This window comes from Dreissena polymorpha, chromosome 12 (genome assembly GCF_020536995.1).
Source record: "Dreissena polymorpha isolate Duluth1 chromosome 12, UMN_Dpol_1.0, whole genome shotgun sequence".
Lineage (NCBI taxonomy): Eukaryota > Metazoa > Mollusca > Bivalvia > Myida > Dreissenidae > Dreissena > Dreissena polymorpha.
The window spans coordinates 15152459-15176848 of NC_068366.1; the positions used below are offsets into that span (position 1 = coordinate 15152459).

Below are 24390 nucleotides of genomic sequence, written 5' to 3' on the forward strand. Positions count from 1 at the left end.
CCGTATTTTAAACGTGAAAGTTAAACATCTACCAGTGGAAGCGCTTGCTGGACCTGGATATTAACGAATTATTTATTTAGCCCTTTTGAATCGCTTCTTCAGTTTTCAAAACGATATCTATATCAAAATAATTATGTAATGTATTTATATCTGTGCTAATATAATAATATTAAAAAAACCGGTGCGGCAACGTCGTACCGCGGTGCGATTTTTTTCACGACATGCACCGCGATATACCGGTATACCGGTGAATCGTGACAGCCCTAATAGTCATACTTATTACCTGTATATAAAGAAATACAATAACATTGTCATTTCCAAGTAAGAATAATATAGTGATATAAAATAAATCCCTCTAAGCATTGTACACTAAATTATGTTATGATACATTATTGAAAAACAGACTGTATTCATTTCATCAATATCTATGATAACATAAGTTCCTAATCACCTATTTTCAGCCAGTCTATCAGTAAACCGTACTTTTGGCATAGGTATAAAGTTTCATACCAGACTGGATTTTCATTTAGAAAATACTTCTTAAAACAAAAATATCCATAAAGGTAGAAAGGGTCGTCCTATAGAAAGGCTCATGTTCATTTAATGGCATCTTTCTTTTGCCTGTCCTTTTCAACGAAACTCCATAAAAGCGGAAAGTGTCCTCCCTGATTAGCCTGTGCAGACTGCACAGGCTAATCTGGGATGACACTTCATGCATATGCAAGCCCATAGGAACATTTTAATCCTATGCATTTACACAGTTTATTGTTTAAAGCTACACAATTTAGTCATACCTTTTACCTGACTCAAGATCTTTGATCACAGTGGGTTTTGATAGATTTTAATTATAATTACCCTTTTCACCTTTTTACATAAACAATAAAGGAGAATTAAAATTCTTTTTACTGAACACAATAACCTTTCACCAAAATCTCCGTAAGGCCCTAAAATATTGAATTATTGAATTATGTATAATAACACGTTTAGGTACAAATTATTTTGCAACCATAAGTGTCAATGAACTACATAAAGACATACAATTGCTTATGTACATTTGTCTAGGTTCTAGCAAACAGTTACATTAGAGGTAATATAAAGTCTGTTTAGCAACAGTCCCTATTATATTGCACGTCCATGAAAAATACACCATAACAAAGCAAAAAAATCACAAAAAAAACACATAACTGTGCAGACAATAAATACAACAAAGTTCCGTGTAGCTCTTATAATTGGTAAAAAATGTATCAAATGTCCTATAGAAAAGTTACACAGATAATCAGTTTACACAATTCATAACAATAAATGTGCATCTTAACCCTTTCCCACTTTGAAGCAAAGTAAAAATGGCTATGTGCAAACAGGGAAAAACTGAACCTCGCAGTCTGTTCAGGTTTTATGCTGTTTGCTGCTCATCAGTATCTAAGGTTTTGGAGATCAAGTCTTGAAAAATTGAATCTAGTAAGAAAAGGTCTTAAATTAAATATAACTTTCTAAGGGACTACAAATGTGTGAAAATATGTATACGTAACTAATTGGTAAAGGGTTAATACAAGCAAACTGCTGCATTACATAAACACTGATGCCCCTAGTGGAAGCCTTGACAGTATTCATATATTGGCCCATTGAATTAAGTCCATGATAGGTCAATGTCAAGGTTAAAATTAGGTCAGATTCGATGGGTGTGCTGAAAGTGTTCAAAGAAAACATCCATGCAAGTATAAAAGCTTTGAAGGTAGCATTATTGATGTCATATAAAAAGTGTGTTTGGAGTACATCCTAATGGACTAGCAGACTGACTAACAAAAGAACAATCCAATCACTATATGGATCTCACATCAGTGATTTTTTTCCACATTGGGAAAAGTACCAGTACCATCCAAATTGGGAAAAATAATTGCAAAAATACCTGAAACTGGAAAAATTCACATCGTGAAGTCTTCAGATTGGAAAATTGGCGTATTTAACTTGTTGCTAACAATTACTTAAGTACAAGCCATAGAGCTGTTTAGGGTTATTAACTACATGTTGCATTTTACTTACAAAAAATAAATATATGTATTTTTTTGGGTGGAAACCTTCAATGGGGATTTTTTTTACCAGATATAGGGAATTTTTTAGTTTTTCCCTGATTTGAAGAGTGCCGTTTCCGGTACTTTATACAGAAGAATAAAAATTGATGCACAGATACCAGAGGCATTAAACCATCAGGTTTAAATAACTTTCACTATTTCACTTCGTCTAACTAAAACAAACTGGATATTATAAAAATAAACTTATAAAAAGCTAGCAATAAGATTCAAAACAAACTCCAACATTCTCCTATCTTACACAATTGAACTGCATATTTACTGTGGAACACTCCCAGTCAACACTGTTAAATGCAAACATGAATGGCCATTAAGAAGCCATCATGATAATTACTTCCTGAATGCCTGCTTGCTCACTTGGGAAGACACTTAGATCTGTATATCACAAGATCCCACGCTGAATATTTGTACACCAACACATTTCAGAAGAAACAATCAAAATATTGTAAATAATCTGCTAATTGCCTTATCAAGGTTAATAATGTTTGTTGGTTGAGTGCAAAACTGTCCTTTCTGATAAAGAAACATTAAGTACTTTTTCAATCAAAGCCTCAAAATTATTTTTATCTTATTATGTTAAAATTTTAATAACTGACTCAATCAAATTCTTTGAAATGTAAAAAAAAGGCAAATCAAAATTTATTAAAAAATACGTTAAGTTCACAGACTGAAAGTTAATAATCTCCTTTAGATGTATCCTCATCTAGCAAAATTACCAGTTCAATTCACACACTTGTCATTATCATCACATGCACTGCCTTGCAATGCCTACTACTCTATGACTATGTTTGTGTCGTTCGCCACTTAAGAATCACGCTGGGTTCGGAATTCAGGTATAGCCCCAGTGGATACCCTCTTGGGTTTTCCCTGACAATGTTTGCCATGAACTTCACCAAGTTCAATGCTATAGAAGTATTTCTGAAATGGATAACAGGAAAGTATAATATTGTGCAGGTTTTGTTTATACTTCTTCTGTTGTAGCCCTAAAAAGGCCATATCTCCACAAAATATTAAATTCAAAAAATGCAATTTTCTCTTACAACTGATCTTAACCCAGCAATTATCATTATCTTTGTATTAATGCAATGATAACACAAATGACAATATTTTTCCCCAAAAGGAAAGATTTTACATACTTGTTTTTTATATTTGTCATTACTTTTATATATTGACACCTCATTTGCTTCTTATAATGTGTTATAACTTTTATTACAAAAGATAGCAAAGAAACATTTCACAGATACAAATAACAACGAGGCTTACATGAAGTATATGTCTGCTGACTAATCCCAGACTTTCACCATCATCCTCGTCCTCCTCCTCAGACTCGCTGTCTTCCATCGCCTTTCGTCGCATGTCGAAGGCTTTCGTCATCACAGCATGAACGTCAAACCTATCTCGCGGAGTGGTGTCCCTTTTTTGTACTTCTGTCTTGTTCAATTTTTTATTTCCTATGTAGAATTGAATAAAATGATTATTGTTAATTTCATTGGTGCTTCTATACTAACAATGTTTAGCAGTTTGGATACAAGGGAATACTGGTGATAGCTTCTATGCGTACTCAACACCTTTGAGCTGCACTCTGGGGAAATGGGGCTTAATGCATGTGCGCTAAGTGTTTCCCAGATTAGCCTGTGCAGTCTGTACAGACTTATCAGGGAGTTCACTTTTGCCCTGGATTTTTGTTTAAAAGAAACATGTTATAAACAAAAACATAAATAAAAGCTGAAAAAGTCGTGCCTGACTAGCGTGTGCAGCCTGATTTTCCTACAGCATGGCTCATAATATACTTAAATGCATTTCTCATTAAAATTGCAAGTTCTTGTAAGATCAAAATAATAATTGTATCATTATTAAAAGTAAAATACATTTCATTTTTTTCTGGGATGTGTGGCTATGTCACATGCATTAGTAATCCAAATCTAAGGTTATTCCAATAACATAGGATACATTTAAACAAATGTCTTCATTAAAGCAGAAACACATATCATCAAGTATTGAATTGAGCAATCAAGACCATAAATAAATATGTCTATTCTTAATAAAAATGTGGTGTACTAAATAAAACACAGTAATTAAAGATGTTTTACGAATGCATACCATGTTTTAAACAAGAAATGTGTCCGTAGAACATGGATGCCCCCCATGAACCAATTTTGACTTAAAACTCAAATAATATTAAAAGCAAGCTGTTTTAAAGCCAAACTTTTAACCCAAATTGTGACCTTTCCTTTGAGGTAGGGAAGCTTGCCCAATCTTACCTTTTAACTCAAGTGAGACCTTGACATTTGAAATAGGGAAGCTTGCCCAATCTTACATTTTAACTCAAGTGAGACCTTGACCTTTGACTTAGAGAAGCTTGCCCAATCTTACGTTTTAACTCAAGTGTAACCTTGACATTTGAGGTAGGGAAGCTTGCCCAATCTTACATTTTCACTCAAGTCAGACCCAGGGTTCTCGCTGTCGATCGCCATTGGCGCCAATGGCGACAAAATAAATATTCTGGCAACTAATTTTCGCAAATGGCGATTTACGAAAATCCACATTTTTTCTGCTTAATATTTCCTTCAAATGACATAAGATGCTCTGTTTACCAGCCGCTTTACGGCAGTTGTTATGCAATCGATTTCTGTGATGTAAGCATCACTGCTGAAATCAATGGAGCATGCGACTGTCGCAAAGTGGCATACAATGGTGATAATTGCGATTATCTGGGGTGTTGTTGCAAGCTATCTTAATTGGTCAGCAGTTTTATTGCTTCATAGATAAGGCACATTGAAATATACCAATTTTGCCCTTAAATGTGAAGTGTTTGTCACATGGTTCGAAGCCGATTTAAGACCGTTATGTTGATAACCATGAAAATGAAAAAGGTAAGTATCGATTTTTTAGAAAAAATCTGCGTAATTAAAGAAAATAATTAAACATTTTACATGTATTGGTTCTTTTTAAACTTGACATGATATTTCTATTTTACTAGTCAAAATGGCAAGTTCAGAGTGTATAACAACTTTTAGAAAGACACGTAAAGTGAACATTAAATTCTGATAATGTTGAGACTCATTCAAAAATGCAAACGGTCCCCCGCTAACATTCACCAGCTAACAAACAAAAACCAAACAAAGACAGTTGTTAATCAGAATTTCCTTTCCTTCAATATGATTTCCAACACACAATCTATGCTGTGTGAACTCTTTATATCCTTAAAACTACGGTAATCAATTCATTCACTAACGGATGAACTGTTTTAAAAAAGATGAACATAGTTAAACACATGAAAATCAATTTGACATTTGATATACACACATGCTTATTTTATTTGACTGTTGTGCTATGGGCTCTATGTAGTAGGTCATATGCTAGCACACATTTATATTATTTATATACTACATATAAATTGATTATTATTAGTATAATATAAATATTATTGTTCCCTTTTTTGTATTTTCAGATTACCACAAAGCTGCTGAAGCACCCAAACTGTGGCAACATATTCAGGCTGCTAAGAAGGTGTCAATCAACAAGACTTACAACAGATTGAATGTGCCTTTATTAAATGAACAATGTTAAATGTGTTTTTATTATTAATAAAAGGTCGCCGTGGTGTAATGGATATGGTGTCCGCCTAGCGACCGGGAGGTCACGGGTTCGATCCCCACCGTGGGAGCGTTCTTTAGATCTCCCACAAAGACACCAAGTACTGGTTCTAGGCCCAGGAAACGGACTCAAGAGCATTTATATAAGCCTTAGGCTTTCGATGCAATCGAGCTAAAATAAATAGGTTTAAACTAAATCAATTCATTTAACATACTGTAAAATGCTCAGTTTTTGTTTGTATTATAACATGATCTTCATTGCCCAAATGTAGCCCCAGTGTGGCGACAACTTTTTAAATTTGGCGAAAGTAAGTGGCGACAACTTTTTAAATCCCAGAGGGAACCCTGAGACCTTGACCTTTGACGTAGGGAAGCTTGCCCAATCTTACGTTTTAACTCAAGTGAGACCTTGACATTTAAGGTAGGGAGAGGGATGATACACACAAAACTTCTCCTTCTCATGATAGTCATCAGTAGTTACTTACTTTACTTTGCAAGATAAATAACACAGTCCAGACAAGATGTTATATGGCCGACCTCTAAGTGTAACCTTGATCTTTGAGGTAAGGAGAGGATTGTTACATGTGACATGTTGTCTCATGATGATTGACACTTGATTCAAACTCCATCAATATATTGCTGAGACAGGAGTTTTCACGCAGACGTATGGCCAGACAGAAAGACAGAAGCTATATGCCAAAGGGGGCATACAAATGGCAAAACTAAGGAGCCATGTTACCTAGTTTGATTTCCTCTAGAAGTGCGCTACGTGCAGTTAACTTAGGCTGTGGTGGAGGGGTAGGTTCAACACTAGCCTGACTCGATACTTCGCTGATATCTGACGAAATTGACGTATTGTCCGACTGTGTGTGCTTGTACACATTGTTGTTAAGGAACATGGGCCCCGGTGGTGGTGGTGGCGGCGGTGGTGGTGGAGCAGGGGACATCTGCCTCTGATTCTGATGATACTGGCCACCAGGGGACATCCTGCTATTGATGTTGATTGGGCTCATGTTTGCCTGAAGTATGGGAGGGGGGCTAGGAGGTGGAGGGCTCTCAGGGAAATCTGGTAGCGGTGGAGGGGGTGGTGGGGGCAGGCCCTGGTCTCCACCCCTGGGCGAGCCATAGTGCAAATGGTGGCCGGGCAATTCCTGTGTCACCAAGGGGGGTGGGGGCGGGGGAGGCATACTGCCTCTCCCAGGAGTCAAACTGCCGGATCTGTCCCCCCTCATCATGTCTCCATTCATGACATAACCAGCACCGCCTGGGGGTGGAGGAGGTGGGGCAACATTCGGTCGCCCTGGGACCTGCCCACTGACAGACTGACGCATGTGAGAGGGGTGGTTTTGAGCTTGTGGGGTCATTCTCTGTGACTGGCGTTGCCCTTGTGGACTCTGGTAGGGCGGATCCTGTTGGCTTTGATACTCTGGATGCACATTGTAAGGGCCATTCTGTATAGGGGGCTCATTGCTTATATGATTGTTTGGCACATTGTTTATACTATCCTTGGACACTTTAATACTCTGCTTGCGTGCGTCTGCGGGCAAGTCTGTTGAGTGTCTTGTGTAGCCTTCTGGTATTGGTTTCTGACCTCCTACACGAATATCGGGGGCCTGTAGAATACATCAGCAAAATTGTGGATTTTAGTTGTCTCTTTGAAAAATGGCCTTACATTTATGGCTTTAAGCTTGAGTGCTCATTTGGACAAATATTAGCCTGAAGCAACATTTTGAAGATAGAAACTTAAGATTTATTTTTGTACTATGGAGATAAACATTTGTTTGTTAATCCAGCTTAAATATATTTGAGCAACACCCTGTGAAAACTAGGCTCAATGCATGTGATACCTTACAAACATGCATGAAGCCCCATTTTTCCAGAGAGAGGTACATATAAATTGTAAAGGTATTTTGATGTATTGACGCATAAAGCTCACTGCCATATTAGTTTTCTCCACAAAGATGCATATTTCCTGATACAATCCATTTAAATTTCAAAATATGATTTATTGATAAAATCAGTAAACCAAAATAACTTGATTTGACCACATTTAGCCTGCTTTTAAATGGTTTTGCAAGACCTGTAGGCACCATACAAACAAGTAAATAAATTTGGGTAAATGACCTGGCCCCCACCAATCTCATATAAGTCAATGCCTTACTCATTACCAAGTAACCGGGTCTCACATAGGTTAATGCCTCACTCATTACCTGGCACCCTGATCTCACATAAGTCAATGCCTCACTCATTACCTGGCACCCAGATCTCACATAAGTCAATGCCTCACTCATTACCTGGCACCCTGATCTCACATAAGTCAATGTCTCACTCATTACCTGGAACCCTGATCTCATATAAGTCAATGCCTCACTCATTACCTGGCACCCTGATCTCAAATAAGTCAATGTCTCACTCATTACCCGGCACCCTGATCTCACATAAGTCAATGCCTCACTCATACCTGGCACCCTGATCTCATATAAGTCAATCTCACATAAGTCAATGCCTCACTCATTACCTGGCCCCCCAATCTCATATAAGTCAATGCCTCACTCATTACCTGGCCCCCCAACCTCATATAAGTCAATGCCTCACTCATTACCTGGCCCCCTAATCTCATATAAGTCAATGCATCACTCATTACCTGGCACCCTGATCTCACATAAGTCAATCTCACATAAGTCAATGCCTCACTCATTACCAAGTACCCTGGTCTCATATAAGTAAATGCCTCACTCATTACCTGGCACCCTGATCTCATATAAGTCAATGCCTCACTCATTACCTGGTACCCAGGTCTCACATAAGTCAATGCCTCACTCATTACCTGGTACCCTGATCTCATATAAGTCAATGCCTCACTCATTACCTGGTACCCTGGTCTCACATAAGTCAATGCCTCACTCATTAATGGCACCCTGATCTCATATAAGTCAATGCCTCACTCATTACCTGGCATCCTGATCTCATATAAGTCAATGCCTCACTCATTATCTGGTACCCAGGTCTCACATAAGTCAATGTCTCACTCATTACCTGGTACCCTAATCTCACATAAGTCAATGTCTCACTCATTACCTGGTACCCAGGTCTCATATAAGTCAATGTCTCACTCATTACCTGGTACCCTGATCTCTCATAAGTCAATGTCTCACTCATTATCTGGTACCCTGATCTCACATAAGTCAATCTCATATAAGTCAATGCCTCACTCATAACCTGGTACCCGGGTCTCACAAAAGTCAATGCCTCACTCATTACCTGGCACCCTGATCCCACATAAGTCAATCTCACATAAGTCAATGCCTCACTCATTACCTGGCACCCTGATCTCACATAAGTCAATGTCTCACTCATTACCTGGTACCCTGATCTCACATAAGTCAATGCCTCACTCATTATCTGGCACCCTGATCTCACATAAGTCAATGTCTCACTCATTACCTGGTACCCAGGTCTCATATAAGTCAATGCCTCACTCATTACCTGGCACCCTGATCTCACATAAGTCAATGCCTCACTCATTACCTTGCACCCTGACCTCACATAAGTCAATGTCTCACTCATTACCAGGCCCCCCAATCTCATATAAGTCAATGCCTCACTCATAGCCTGGTACCCTGATCTCACATAAGTAAATGTCTCACTCATTCCCAGGTACCCTGATCTCATATAAGTCAATGTCTCACTCATTATCTGGTACCCAGGTCTCACATAAGTCAATGCCTCACTCATTACCTGGTACCCAGGTCTCACATAAGTCAATGCCTCACTCATTATCTGGTACCCAGGTCTCACACAAGTCAATGTCTCACTCATCTGGTACCCAGGTCTCACATAAGTCAATACCTCACTCATTACCTGGTACCCAGGTCTCACATAAGTCAATGCCTCACTCATTACCCGGTACCCTGATCTCACATAAGTCAATGTCTCACTCATTACCTGGTACCCTGGTCTCACATAAGTCAATGCCTCACTTATAACCTGGGACCCAGGTTTCACATAAGTCAATGCCTCACTCATTACCTGGTACCCGGGTCTCACACAAGTCAATGCCTCACTCATAACCTGGCACCCGGGTCTCACATAAGTCAATGCCTCACTCATTACCTGGTACTTGGGTCTCATATAAGTCAATGCCTCACTCATTACCTGGTACCCGGGTCCCAATAAGTCAATTCCTCACTCAAAACCTGGTACCCGGGTCTCACATAAGTCAATGCCTCACTCATTACCTGGTACCCGGGTCTCACATAAGTCAATGCCTCACTCATTACCTGGTACCGAGGTCTCATATAAGTCAATGCCTCACTCATTACCTGGTACCGAGGTCTCACATAAGTCAATGCCTCACTCATTACCTGGTACCCAGGTCTCAGCTCCAGCCCCTGGGCTTTGTCAGCAAATTTCTCCTTTTTCGTCACGATCTTTTTAGGCGTCACTTCGTGCTTCTTTGGCCGCTGGGTCTGTAAACAATGAGATGTTATTTGATATAAATCATTTCTCCTGATTTAAACCAGATAACTTAATGAAACCAACAAATAACATACAGTGGATTGAGATAAGTGACTGCCCATTAGTCCAGTAGATTTTGGCACAGACAACTAAATTTCAAAAGTTGGTATTCTGGCCGCTCTAATAGCTTTTATTATAAAGCTTGAACAAATTCAGTGGCTATAAACATTTAATTAAAACTGGCAACTCACTGTGGATCAAAAATCAATTTAATTATATTAATTAATTTAGGCCTAAAAATTGATTCAATTTGGTCTCATAATATGCCATAATGCATTGCTATTCACTTATTTATTACTTAATTAAAACAAGGGCTGTTTGTAAAACATGCATGCCCCCCATATGGGCTGTCCGTTGTACTGGCAGCCATTGTGTGAATACGACTTTTGTCACTGTGACCTTGACCTTTGACCTAGTGACCTGAAAATCAATAGGGGTCATCTGCAAGTCACGATCAATGTACCTATGAAGTGTCATGATCCTAGGCAAAAGCGTTCTTGAGTTATCATCCGAAAATCATTTTACTATTTCGGGTCACCGTGACCTTGACCTTTGACCTTGTGACCTCAAAATCAATAGGGGTCATCTGCGAGTCATGATCAATCTACCTATCAAGTTTCATGATCCTAGGCATATGCGTTCTTGAGTAATCATCCGAAAATCATTTTACTATTTTTGGTCACCGTGACCTTGACCTTTGACCTAGTGACCTCAAAATCAATAGGGGTCATCTGCGAGTCATGATCAATCTACCCATGAAGTTTCATGATCCTAGGCATAAGGGTTCTTGAATTATCATCCGGAAACCATTTTACTATTTCGGGTCACCGTGACCTTGACCTTTGACCTAGTGACCTCAAAATCAATAGGGGTCATCTGCGAGTCATGATCAATCTACCCATGAAGTTTCATGATCCTAGGCGTATGCGTTCTTGAGTTATCATCCGGAAACCATTTTACTATTTCGGGTCACCGTGACCTTGACCTTTGACCTAGTGACCTCAAAATCAATAGGGGTCATCTGCAAGTCATGATCAATGTACCTATGAAGTTTCATGATCCTAGGCCCAAGCGTTCTTGAGTTATCGTCTGACAACCACCTGGTGGACGGACGGACCGACCGACCGACATGAGCAAAGCAATATACCCCCTCTTCTTCGAAGGGGGGCATAAAAAAGTATTAGATACATTTGACACAACATGTACTTGATTCTGGGCTCATTACTCTTTAGCTGAGAAACCAATATACAAAAAATGGGTTCCCATCATGCCACCAATTGTAATCAAAGCGCTGAAGGCACTGTATTTGTTCGCTGTTGTATAATCTTAGAAGCAACTCAGTTTTCAAAATTATGTTATAGCTTTTTATATCGCAAGTTTGAAATGATCACAACCCATTCAAATTTATAAAGAGTGTGTCTTAAAACACAGGTCGACATGTGTGTTTTTTTTTGCAAATCATTCATACAGCTAATCAGTGTGCAAAGGCAAATCTTATTTGACATGCATTAAGCCCCGTTTTCCCTGAAAGCAGCCAATATGTACAGTTTTCAATGATAAACACTAGACTGGCCAACGTTGTCTTAAATACAAAGGTCCACAAACTCACAAAATGTCTACTTTTCAGTTGTACACTGGTGTGTTAACAGCAGAAAACAAAAATGATTTTTTTCATAATATTTAAGTTTGTGTTTAAAATTTTCCAATGAAATTGGCATACATATACTTAAGTATACAAACAATATGTATGTGTAATTTGGTGGTTGTAAGTTATATAGCTATTGACTTACAGAAAAAAGTTTTTCGTTGTCTGCTTGAAATTTAAATTTCCCTGTAAATGCTCAGCACCGCCAAATTGAAAGGTTATGAACTTCTCTCAGCCAATAGCTAGCGAATGACTCAAATCAAGTTTACATGTAAATACAGATTCAACACTATACCAAATAGCTGTCTGCTCAAACATGTGTTGCTGTTTATAAACACTCTAATGTTATCAGCAAATCACTGGCAGATAAACCCAGCCCACTAGTTAATGTAGGTTAACATTTTACCACCGCAAAATCAAGCAAGTGAGATCTGGCCTTTAAATACACTATGTACTGTACTAGTGAAACAGGTAGATGCGGTGATTAAAGAAGAGCTTTTAGCATTATTGTCTGCTAAAATTTACTGGAGTTATGCACACAGGCAGTCACAGGTTACGGTTCCTGCGGTAGCTAGCCCATACTGATCCATACTGATTTGCAAAATTGCGTCTGCATTCGCTCACAAATAAAAAGTAAGTTTTTATCCTTGACATATCTGATATTTATTGCAGTTAACCCTTACTCACTTGAAAATGGCTATGCGCAAACAGCATAAAACCAGACCAGCCTGCGAGTAACTCACAGCCTGTTCAGGTTTTATGCTGTTTGCTGCTGATCAGTATCTAAGGATTGGCAATGAAGCCTTTAAAATTTGAATCTGAAACAGACTACACATGCGTCAAAATAAGTATCTAAGTGGTAAAGAGTTAAATATAAATATTTTAAATATAATCGTAGAATGAACGTCTCCAACCTAAAGCCTCACTGTCACTTACGCGGTCTCGTTTGCCCCGTTTCTCCTTCAGCTCCTGCCTCTTCTTTGTAATGTCATTCTGGATCTGCGTGTACCACAGCTCAAAGAAGTATGATGGGTCCGTGTAGAACTTCATACAGTCCTTATCATCCTCCCTGCAATACAAAACAACTTACAGGAATGTTTTTATTAAATTTGAGTCTCCCTCAGGGAAAACAGGGTTGAATGCATGTGTGTCAGGTGTCACCCCAGATAAGCTTGGGCAGTCTGCACAGGCTGATCAGGGATGACACTTTCAACTTTAGATTTTTTTTTTCTAAGTCTCTTTCTAAGCCTCTTTTTAGCTAAAATACACTTTAGGCAAAAAATGTCGTCCCTTATTAGCATGTAGGGACTTCTCAACCCTCCATACAGTAAACAAATGCATCTACTCAATACATATTATGATTCATAAAACTCTCAAGTTGCCACAAGTATATTCAAGTTTATGAGACTTCAGAGTTTAAGTGCATATCAGAGTTCATACTAGAACACTCTGTATTCATCAGACAACTTATAGAGCAGCTATATCCTGACATCAAGAGCTTCCCAGAAACAAGATCCAAGTGATGTGAAGATGTGAATGACACAACTTGTCATCTTGAATGCGTATAACCCAGTAAAAAGTAATATTTTAAGGAACTTGTTAACACATTTTTGATGGTTTTGAAAAAAAATCATTAAATGAACTAAAAAACAAAACTGCAGTATTTGGATTTAATAATCATAACAAAAAAACTTTAATATAAACAAGGGCTATTTGTAAAACATGCATGTCCCCCATATGGGCTGTCAGTTGTAGTGGCAGCCATTGTGTGAATACGTTTTTTGGCACTGTGACCTTCACCTTTGACCTAGTGACCTGAAAATCAATAAGGGTTATCTGCAAGTCATGATCAATGTTCCTATGAAGTTTCATGATCCTAGGCGTAAGCTTTCTTGTGTTATCATCCGGAAACCATTTTACTGTGTCAAGTCACAGTGACCTTGACCTAGTGACCTGAAAATCAATAGGGGTCATCTGCAAGTCATGATCAATGTACCTATGAAGTTTCATGATCCTAGGCGTAAGCGTTCTAGAGTTCTCATCCAAAAACCATTTTACTAAGTTGAGTCACCGTGACCTTTACCTTTGACCTAGTGACATGAAAATCATTAGGGGTCATCTGCGAGTCATGATCAATGTACCTATGAAGTTTCATGATACTAGGCATAAGCGTTCTTGAGTTATCATCCGGAAACCATTTTACTATTTCGGGTCACCGTGACCTTGACCTTTGACCTGAAAATCAATAGGGGTCATCTGCGAGTCATGATCAATGTACCTATGAAGTTTCATGATACTAGGCATAAGCGTTCTTGAGTTATCATCCAGAAACCATTTTACTTTTTCGGGTCACCATAACCTTGAACTTTGACCTAGTGACCTGAAAATCAATAAGGGTCATCTGCGAGTCATGATCAATGTACCAATGAAGTTTCATGATCCTAGGGATAAGCATTCTTGAGTTATCATCCGGAAACCGTTTTATTATTTCGGGTCACCATGACCTTGACCTAGTGTCCTCAAAATCAATAGGGGTCATCTGCGAGTCATGATCAATGTACCTATGAAGTTTCATGATCCTAGGCCTAAGCGTTCTTGAGTTATCATCCGGAAACCATCTTGAGGACGGAGGGACATATGGACGGACCGACAATCACATAAGGAAAACAATATACCCCCTCTTCTTCGAAGGGGGGCATTAAAAGCTTCAAAATGCTCGACCTCTGGAGTTGTTACCACTTAGCCAACTCATGTGCAAAACAAACAAAAAAGTGTTGAAGGTCCGTTTATATGTAAAAGATAACATCCAGTCCAGTTAAAAGTTCCTTTAAGTCTATGGCCTTTTAGAAGGAAAACAGATGGGAAAACTTGATACTTTCAAACACATTCTATTATTCATTTGATTATACAGATATAATAATCCCCATTAAAAAAAATTAAACTATATTCTGTTGGCAAATTCTAAGCCCCACAGTCAATAGCCATGATCAAAAGTCAATAGCCATTATCATTGTTGTCATGAGGTCCAGTATAATCTTATTAGATCCTATAAAGTCTAGAAGTGACAGGACCTTGTGAAATATCTTCCCATCTTTCACATGGGTGACACACGGCCATACAGTCTTTTCCATTGGGATCGTCTTTTAAACACTACATTGTGTATGTTGGTACATGTAATACACAGATGAAAATATTAACCAAAAGCATTGGAAACGAATTATGATTTTTCCTGTTTCAATGGATGATTACACTTAAACAAACATATATTTTTAACATCTATAGGCAGTAGGCCACTTGGTCTATGATGTAGCTTTGTGCTCTAAAAATTTCTTTAAGACCCATATCCATAGATTATTGCCACCTAAATATTCAGCCACTTTACCATTCATCACTTAGATACACACTTTGAAACATCTGTAGTCCCTTATCAAATCAAGTTTAAGACCTTTCTTACTAAATTTATGTTTTGAAGACCTTATTTCCAACCCCAAGATACTGATGAGCAGCAAACAGCATAAAACCTTAACAGTCTGCGAGCTATATGTACACGCATGCTGTTCTGATTTTATGCTGGTTGAATTTAGTAATTGTCAATTAGTTTATTACAGTGACAGGGTAACCCATTGAATTGACGTTTTGTACTAAATGAAAAAACATTCAGCACAAGCAAAACATTCATTTAATTTTGTGTGTTGTCGTTACAATGAAATAAAAAGCAAACTTATTTATGAGTAAGATATTTATACAGAACAATTCTACCAAAGCACCCTAGCAAACCTGATTTGTAAATATCTTTCCTATCAATTTCTTCAATCATCATTTTGATAGAAAAATACTTAACTTATTTTTTTTAATACAACTTCTTAAATAAAAGCTTTTTATAAACAATCTTACTGTTTATACATGAATATTTTCAAAATAATTGGCTTTATCATAACATACATAATATTTTTCAAAATTTTAACAAAATTTTACTTGTACTTGTATCTCGTTTAATCTATGTTACCAGACAACATCTAGCATTGAAATTTTGGCTATTGCTATAAGGAACATTGATTCTGTATATGTGTTTACTGTATTTTATGAATATTAGTTGATTTTGAGTGTTTGTGAGGCTTAAATAACTCCTCAAGCTTTATCAGAAATATCAAATAATTTCTTTAACATGAGTGGCCAAATCTAAACGAATGAAATAAATAATAAGGAAAAAGGATAACCTTCAAACAAACAATGCTCTATACCAGCAGTAACAACATTGAAACAAGAGCACCGCATAACGGGTGCCACGCTCGGCTACGGGTGCAGTTTTAAAAAAATGAAAGCTTGTCAGAATATTTTTTAATTTTATTTTTTAAAGGTCACATTGACCTTGACCTTTGACTTTGGCGTGTAGAACTCATCAAGGTGCATCTACATATGAAGTTTCAAATTTGTAGGTGGAAGCAATTTGATTTTAGAGCCAATGTTCAAAACCTTAACAAAATGTTAAGGTTTTAGCACCACGCGGATGTCGGACGACACGACGAGCTGGCTATGACAATACCTCGGGTTTTCTCTGAAAATGTCGAGCTAAAATCTAATGGCTTATTAAAATTCCATATGGTTTTGTTTCAATTTGACATTTCCTACGCCCATGTCCTTTTCTTTTACTTCAAGAGTGTCTATTTCTGTCTAAACTTTCTTTTCTTAAACATATTTGCATAAATTTTCTGCCAATTTGGCAAGCGTAACAAACTTGTATGAATCACAGAATATGTTAAGTGGACTGAGAGACAAGCTTAATAACTGGATCTAAGCAGTGACCCCCAATAAATTAGCTATAACATTAAATAATTCTAGGCTGTCGATCAACAATCGCATTTAAAAAACTGTTCTTTATCATACCCCCATCTCCATCTCCATGTTTTTTTTCTTATAAGTCAATAATACCTGTCCAAAGCTGAACTCGTTACATTTCAATCATTCCTACCTGTACTTGTTAAGTTTATTAGGGATTCTTACCTGTACTTGTTGAGCTTATCCAGGGCGGGGGGTTTCTCACACTTGTTGTAGAGATCCTGTATGGCCTTTGGTATGGTGTCCCTAGCCACCACCTGCTGGTCATGCAGCTTGCTGCTCTGGTACGGCTTACGCAGGTGGATGTCCTGCAGAGACACTGAAACCAACAATGACATATGAGCCTTGTTCAAGGAAAACTGGGCTTAATGCATGTGCCTAAACTATCATCCCAGAGAAGCCTGCATAGGTAGCACAAGCTTATCAGGGAAGGCACTTTCCACTTAAATTGAATTTTTTGTTTAAAGGGTCTTCTAAACACACATAAAAACAATTCAGCCCAAAAGTGTCATTCCTGTTAGCCTGTGTTGACTGCCCAGACAATTGTCATTCCTATTAGCCTGTGTTGACTGCCGAGACAATTGTCATTCCTGTTAGCCTGTGTTGACTGCCCAGACAAGTGTCATTCCTGTTAGCCTGTGTTGACTGCCCAGACAAGTGTCATTCCTGTTAGCCTGTGTAGACTGCCCAGACAAGTGTCATTCCTGTTAGCCTGTGTAGACTGCCCAGACAAGTGTCATTCCTGTTAGCCTGTGTTGACTGCCCAGACAAGTGTCATTCCTGTTAGCCTGTGTTGACTGCCCAGACAATGGTCATTCCTGTTAGCCTGTGTTGACTGCCCAGACAAGTGTCATTCCTGTTAGCCTGTGTTGACTGCCCAGACTAATCTGGGATGACACTTTACGCACAAGCATTAGGCCCCCTTCTCATAGATCAAAGCTCATATAATTTTTGACCCATTTGTTGTCCCTTAGAAAATTAAATTAAATCAAAAACCTGTTTTACTAGATACAAGTTTCAGAGGGTTCCGCCCTATGGTACTCTTCAGCAGCAGACAGCATAAAACATGAACAGTCTGTGAGTAACTTGCAGGCTGTACTGGTTTTAAACTGGTTGCATGTAGCCATTTTCACTTTGCTTCTAAGTAGGAAAGGGTTAACTTAATTCACAGTTTGAGCTGAGGGCAAAAATATGAGAAAGTTTATCAGGGGAGGCTTAAAAAAATTATGTATTCTATTTTACCAGTTTCTCCAATTTGGCATATTGACATCACTAAAAAATCCATCGGTTGGCCTTGAGTTGTGCTGGGGCAGCCGATACAATTCCATATTTCATTTTGGTGAAATACCAAGAGATTCTGAATTCTGTTTATAATTTTTTTTCAATGTTCTCCAAAATATATGTCCACTCTTTCGCAAATTCAGATGGTACTAAATGGGGGAACAAAGAAGTTCAAAGAAATGTTTCACACTAGGTGGCTTAGCTTTGAAGGGTCTGTGGATGCCATAATTGCAAATTATGAAAGTTTGGTGTCCGTGCTCCTAGAGGAAACAGCCGGCAAAGCACTTTCTCTGCACAAACCCATAATAACCTTCAAATTCTTGTATGTTTCTCACTTTTTGGCAGACTGTTTAGAACCTTTGGCAATCCTGTCCAAATCCTTCCAAAAACAAGACCTTAACTTTGCAGAAGTACATCCACTTCTCACTGCTACCATTGACTCTTTGGCAGAAATAAAAGATGGGAAATCAGGTGACAAGCTGTCAAAATTATTGACTCAAGTCCCATCCGAGCCTCAAATTGATAAGGATGGCCATTGTACATTTGAATGTCTAGGACATACAATTAGGATGGGGTAAATCAAAGACAAGAGGCCAGGAGTGTCTGTGTAAAATTTGTTGAAAACATGCTGAAAAGTTTGAATGAGAGATTCTCTGACAATGATGATTCAGCCATTTTGACTGCCCCGACAAAAAATTTTAGCCTTCAAATTAAGGATCAGGAGAATGACAATAAAATCAACACATTTTTTTACTATTTGACTTCTTTCGGCCATGAGGGAACAAAACAGGAATTAAAAACTTTTTCAAAATCATGCTTGGCCAGTTTTTTCAGTGGCAACAAGTCTGTTAAGGACATTACTACTGCATGCAATTTGGCCATCAGAAACAAAGAAACCTATCCAGGCAGTGCTGAATTTAGCCTGCAGATTACCGTCAGCTCCTGTGGCAACAGCTGTGAGAGGGGGTTTAGTTAACAAAATCTAATAAAAACATCTCGCAGAAATTCTATTAAAATTGGAAACTTGGAGAACTTGTTGATTTTGTCCATACAGTCCAAAAATGGAAAAGTTTGATTTCAAAGTGCTTTCAATATTTGGGCTGGATTGAAATCGAGACTGATTATGGCCTTCTGCTCAAATGTATGTTCAGGATATCATGTGCTCATGTAATGTATATTTATCATGTGCTCATTTTATGAACATGTGCTTGAGTTATGGTGTGTGTATATCTATAAATGGTTTGTTGTAAACTGTTTGTTTTCTTATGCACAAATGATGATTATAGTAATAAACATATTAAAGCTTCGTTTTGTAGTTTCTTCTTTTACACCCCTAGACTTACTGCAGGGGTTCCGAATGCTTGGCTAAAACTTAAGCTACAGTTTCTTAAATTTGGCTACAAAAAATTCATTTGGCTAAAATGTTGGCTACAGAAATTTTTGGGCCAGGGGGAGCCCTGAAAGGACTTACAACACTATTGTTAATGAGCTGCTAATCTAATTCCACTGGTAATTGTTGCAAAATCTTTTTCTTAAAATTTTGCATTAAAAACCGGTTGCAAGCTTACATGTATACATAGGAGCAAGAAATATGGTCAATAATTTAAAAGAACAATTAATCAAGAAATTATGTTGGATACTGTCGAAAATAACAACTGACAAATGTCAGTTTAAAATATATGAACAAAAAAAAACACTGTAATGTAAAATATAGATGAATATTGAAATATGAAAATGCCATTTATGCTTTTGATACAGCATAATTGTTTTGAGCACTTTTTAATTCTACATTACACAACTTTTATACAAAAAGTAAAGATTCTTTATTTTCTCAACACTGTGACCTTGACCTCCAGTCTGCATGACTATTTTTCACCAATCAATAGGGAATACATAAAAAATTCCTTGATGTCATCCAGTTTGACTAGCTTTGTCCAAGGCGGGACAATTGCTAGCAGTAAACATGCCATGTTATCTATCAATTCTGTAGCGGGATCTTTAAATTTAAATTAAGTGTTTTTTCTGTTTCTATTATGTATGAAAACAAAAATGAATGGAGGAAAAATAAAGGGGAATTCTTTGCAGTTTGGAAAACTGACAATTTTTTAAACAATTGTCATATATTCAAACAAGAAGGTATGCATTAAATTCAAACAATCAAATTAACACTCCCGACATAAAAAATATATGTGTGTTTATTGATTATCACCAATCAAAATAATTTGTAACCCTTTTCATCAATAATAAAGCTTTAAACGTGCATTGCCTGTGTAGCATTTGAAACAGATTCATTAGTCAGTATGGGGCAGGGCAATTGGTGTACGGCCGTATATTACGCCCGATAATTGTTTCCATACGCCGATAACAAAACCCCATGACATCCACTGTATTCCTAAAGTGGTCAAACGCCGAAAATAGCAACCCGTGACATAAGCTGTCGATTAAAATAACGTTTCAATCAACACTGCTTTCTGCAGACTAAATGTGTTTTGCACGCATCTCAATCAGTCTTAACTCCGCCTCCTTTCCAATACGATTTGCGCAGTCTCACAGTAGACACTTGTGTATTGATGAATTGTATCAGACGACAATCTTAACACGTTCGTTGTTCACAGTAAGGCAGACCACGCTTAATTGGAGTAAGTGCTTTTTTATTGTAACAATGTTTTGATAACAAAAACATGTAAATGTCGGCAAAGAAGTTGAGACCCTGTCTTGGACACTGTTTGGCCAAAAGTTGTGAATTGTAACAGTTAGTAGGCCTGCACCATTGTTTCAATTAAGAACATTGCAATCCGTTTGTAACTTGTCAAAGTATTTTAATTTGCAAACACAGATATGAATTTGAAAAAAAATTTGAACTATCACGACTTATCATTCGTGTTCAGAATGTCGCAACGTACGCTTGCCGATTTTGGCATTCCACTTTCAACGAAACGTAAATTAGAAATTGATGAAAATGAATCTAATCAGAAAACAAGAAAACCCAAAGCAATTGAAACACCGCATTGTGCGATTCATTGTGACTTTTTGTTGTTGACTATTTTATTTGTGAATAAAGAAAAATAAAATTCATCCCTTGTTGTACGATATATCTAGTTACTTTCACCGATGTACAGTTACACAAAATGGATGGGAAGTGTTTGTGATAATTTACACAGTTGACATTCTGTTCACATCACCCTTTAAGTTGTTTGGACCTCCAACATTTCTGATTGGGACTTCCATAAGTAAAGGGCAGGTAGTCGGGACTTCCAAAATTTATTTCTTAGTGCAAGCCCTGGTGTGGGGCAGTGGTAGTAAGTTTGCTTTTGCATCCAGAGACCCTGTGTAAGATCCCAAGCAAATGTTGTAATTATACTCTATGTTTTTTCATTGTTGTTATATTTTTTTTAAACATAACAGTTTTGTTGGTGAATTAATAAAATGATATATTTTGTAAAATACTTAAATATGTGCACAAGTCCTTTAAATACCAAAGAGCATGGGATTCAACATTTCATGGTAATTTCACATAACAATAAACATAATTTATACCTTCTTCTTCGGTCGGGTTCAGCATCGTAACCTGCACACGTAGGTGCTCGACCCGTTCGTTGAGCGTCGTGGCGCGGTGGAAGAAAGCCGTCGTCTCACGATACAGGTCAGAGAACATATCCTCGGCATGCTGACTGAGCGAGCTCAGCTGACGGATGATGTTTGCGAGGGAGTTGTTTGTCACACACTCGAGCTCGTTTTGGATGGAGCGGTCGATGGCTCCATGACTCACCCTCACAGGCTCTACTATCCGCTGAATGAACGGCATCCTGGCTGTCTACATAGCTGTAACAAAGATTGACTCTTTGTAAGAGCTGCATTATGCGAAAATGGGACTTATGCCAAACACTGCCAGCATAGCTCAAGACCATCAAAATTTATACTTTATATGAGAATTTAAAAAAAATGCAATTTACAATAAAACACAAACTTGCAATATTAGAAAAGGATCCACATTAAAGCTGAACCTTTCTGAATTCAAGTTCTGTTATGTTATTCATCACATCTAAGCAGAGCATACTGAAGAGAAATCCATCAACAGATTCAATATTCTTCTAGCAACCAAACATAATTGAACAACATTCAAACATCAGATATTTATTCATTAATCCATGAATTTAAGATGTATTAGTTAACACATACAAGAAGCCAAAGTAGGGCTACATACAATCCTTTATTGTTTGAAGGAAGTAAAGTTGATGTATCAGGCCTATATGCTAGTTAACACACACTGAATACGCCTACATGTCTAGTTCTATCACTTAACATGCAAGACAAGTATGAAATGTGATGAGTAATTTGCTATTAAAACACTGCATCATTGTGCATCGACTTGCTGTTTAATACAGATGATTCTGTTTTCCAGTCAAATTTTGGTTAATGTGGAAAAAATTTATTTGACAAAATTGCCCAAAATTTTTGATAACAAATATCTAAATATTTAACTTCTTAATTGCCTTTATAAAATGTTTGTGTTAACGTGCACTGAAAAGTTATTCCCAATTAATTATTAAGTCTATAATTAAGTCTATAATTTCCTATATATTTTACTGGGCATCTTTTTACAAAAAATTTTCAACTCATCACACAACACTTCCAAATTTTCATTGTTCAGCTCAAATGAAACTTAACTTAGGTGTAGTCTTCTCTGCATAAGATTGCTACATGTACCTGCTGTTTGTTTTGGCAGTAACTCTGTTTTGTTATAACAGCCCTAGGCATTGAGCCTTGCATAATATTTACTGTTGTTAGACAGCATTTTCTTATTATCTGGAAAATTGTGTGAAATGTTACAATCGTATATTATAATACATGTGTATATTCAATATATCTCTACTATGCTGCATTAATTAATATGAAAAGAGGCATTGATACAAATTTGAGAATATTGTATATTTAATTTGTAGACCATGTCACTCTTAATATGACTCATTTGCGTCTTGTATATTGACATTTTTTTTCTGAAATGGACAAATATCGTAGATTATTGGGATTGAGTCTGTTTACTTTGGGATCAGTTTGATTTGTTCCATCGCTGTTCCTAACAAGAGGCCCCAAAGGGCCCTTGGTCGCTCACCTGATAGACTAAGATGGAAAGAAACAAAGATTAAATCTCTTTAGCAAATATTTCAAATTATTGGTATGAGAAGACTAGTGCTGCAACAATACGCCAAAAAGCGTATTGCGATATATTGTCAGTTCAAAAACCCGTATTGCAATATATCGCAATATATTGCTTACTTGTACCAGAATTATAACTCGCCAATTACCCGATAATCCCGTATATTCCAGTTTTAAAGCAAAGTCTGGTAAATGTTTACTATAACAAGGGCTGTTTGTAAAACATGCATGCCCCCCATATGGGCTGTCCGTTGTAGTGGCAGCCATTGTGTGAGTACGATTTTTGTCACTGTGACCTTGACCTTTGACCTAGTGACCTCAAAATCAATAGGGGTCATCTGCGAGTCACGATCAATGTACCTATGAAGTGTTATGATCCTAGGCAAAACCGGTCTTGAGTTATCATCCGAAAATCATTTTACTATTTCGGGTCACCAGGACCTTGACCTTTGACCTTGTGACCTCAAAATCAATAGGGGTCATCTGCAAGTCATGATCAATCTACCTATGAAGTTTCATGATCCTAGGCGTATGCCTTCTTGAATTATCATCCGAAAACCATTTTACTATTTCGGGTCACCCTGACCTTGATCTTTGACCTAGTGACCTCAAAATCAATAGGGGTCATCTGCGAGTCATGATCAATCTACCTATGAAGTTTCATGAACCTAGGCGTATGCGTTCTTGAGTGATCATCAGGCAACCATTTTACTATTTCGGGTCACCGTAACCTTGACCTTTGACCTTGTGACCTCAAAATCAATAGGGTTCATCTGCAAGTCATGATCAATCTACCCATGAAGTTTCATGATCCTAGGCGTATGTAAGTGTTTTTTTTGCTCTAATTAAATTAAGTATATGCGTACCTCTAATGAGTATTTGCGTTTCGTATGGTCCAAACTTTAATTAATTAATCAATATTCAATCAGGTACTTTACTGAAAGAAATGTTTTTTGGTATTTCGCCCTCATTTAATTGAAAATATTATCATTGCTACACGAATAAAGTAAATCTCTGTCAAATCAAAATACCACCTACACCTTAAGCTGCTTGGAAGTATTTCACGAGATCATCCGATAAGAAGTCGGCAACGTGTAACTTGTGTGGAGCTTATCTTACGTACATGGGCGTTCTATTGTTGATGTACAATATTAAAAGTTTAAAAACAGTTTTTGTCATTTAATTTATACAATAAAAAATAATCAACAAAATCAATTCGAATTAGCCATGGCTACGCTGTGTCAATATTTAGTTACTTCCGGTGAACTTC

General features: G+C 37.4%; 2 protein-coding genes across 7 annotated transcripts in view; both read right to left on the bottom strand.

Annotated features, from left to right (window-relative positions):
* Window positions 1–272: 272 nt before the first annotated feature.
* Window positions 273–24390, bottom strand: part of LOC127852181 (actin-binding protein WASF3-like) — a 28476-nt gene continuing 4358 nt past the window's right edge. Inside the window, exons 2-8 of the mRNA XM_052386056.1 lie at window positions 21501–21785; window positions 16848–17001; window positions 12783–12915; window positions 10048–10152; window positions 6423–7296; window positions 3351–3538; window positions 273–3005 (exon numbers count right to left, since the gene is read on the bottom strand). Of these exons, the coding sequence (XP_052242016.1) occupies window positions 2892–3005; window positions 3351–3538; window positions 6423–7296; window positions 10048–10152; window positions 12783–12915; window positions 16848–17001; window positions 21501–21768 (1836 nt within the window). The 5' untranslated portion in view covers window positions 21769–21785 and the 3' untranslated portion in view covers window positions 273–2891. The remainder of the gene's footprint in view (window positions 3006–3350; window positions 3539–6422; window positions 7297–10047; window positions 10153–12782; window positions 12916–16847; window positions 17002–21500; window positions 21786–24390) is intronic.
* Window positions 7339–10030, bottom strand: LOC127852189 (uncharacterized). 6 transcript variants are annotated; one of them, XM_052386070.1, is made up of 3 exons: window positions 9170–10030; window positions 9002–9043; window positions 7339–8019 (listed from the first exon to the last, which is right to left on the bottom strand). In XM_052386070.1, exons 1-3 carry the CDS (start codon window positions 9833–9835, stop codon window positions 7627–7629), a joined length of 1101 nt encoding a protein of 366 aa, XP_052242030.1. In that variant the 5' UTR covers window positions 9836–10030; the 3' UTR covers window positions 7339–7626. The 6 variants fall into 6 exon arrangements, with proteins under 6 accessions (XP_052242030.1, XP_052242028.1, XP_052242031.1 ...); XM_052386068.1 differs by adding an exon at window positions 8427–8468 and having other exon boundaries at window positions 8511–10030; XM_052386071.1 differs by lacking the exon at window positions 9002–9043 and having other exon boundaries at window positions 7339–8816; window positions 9225–10030.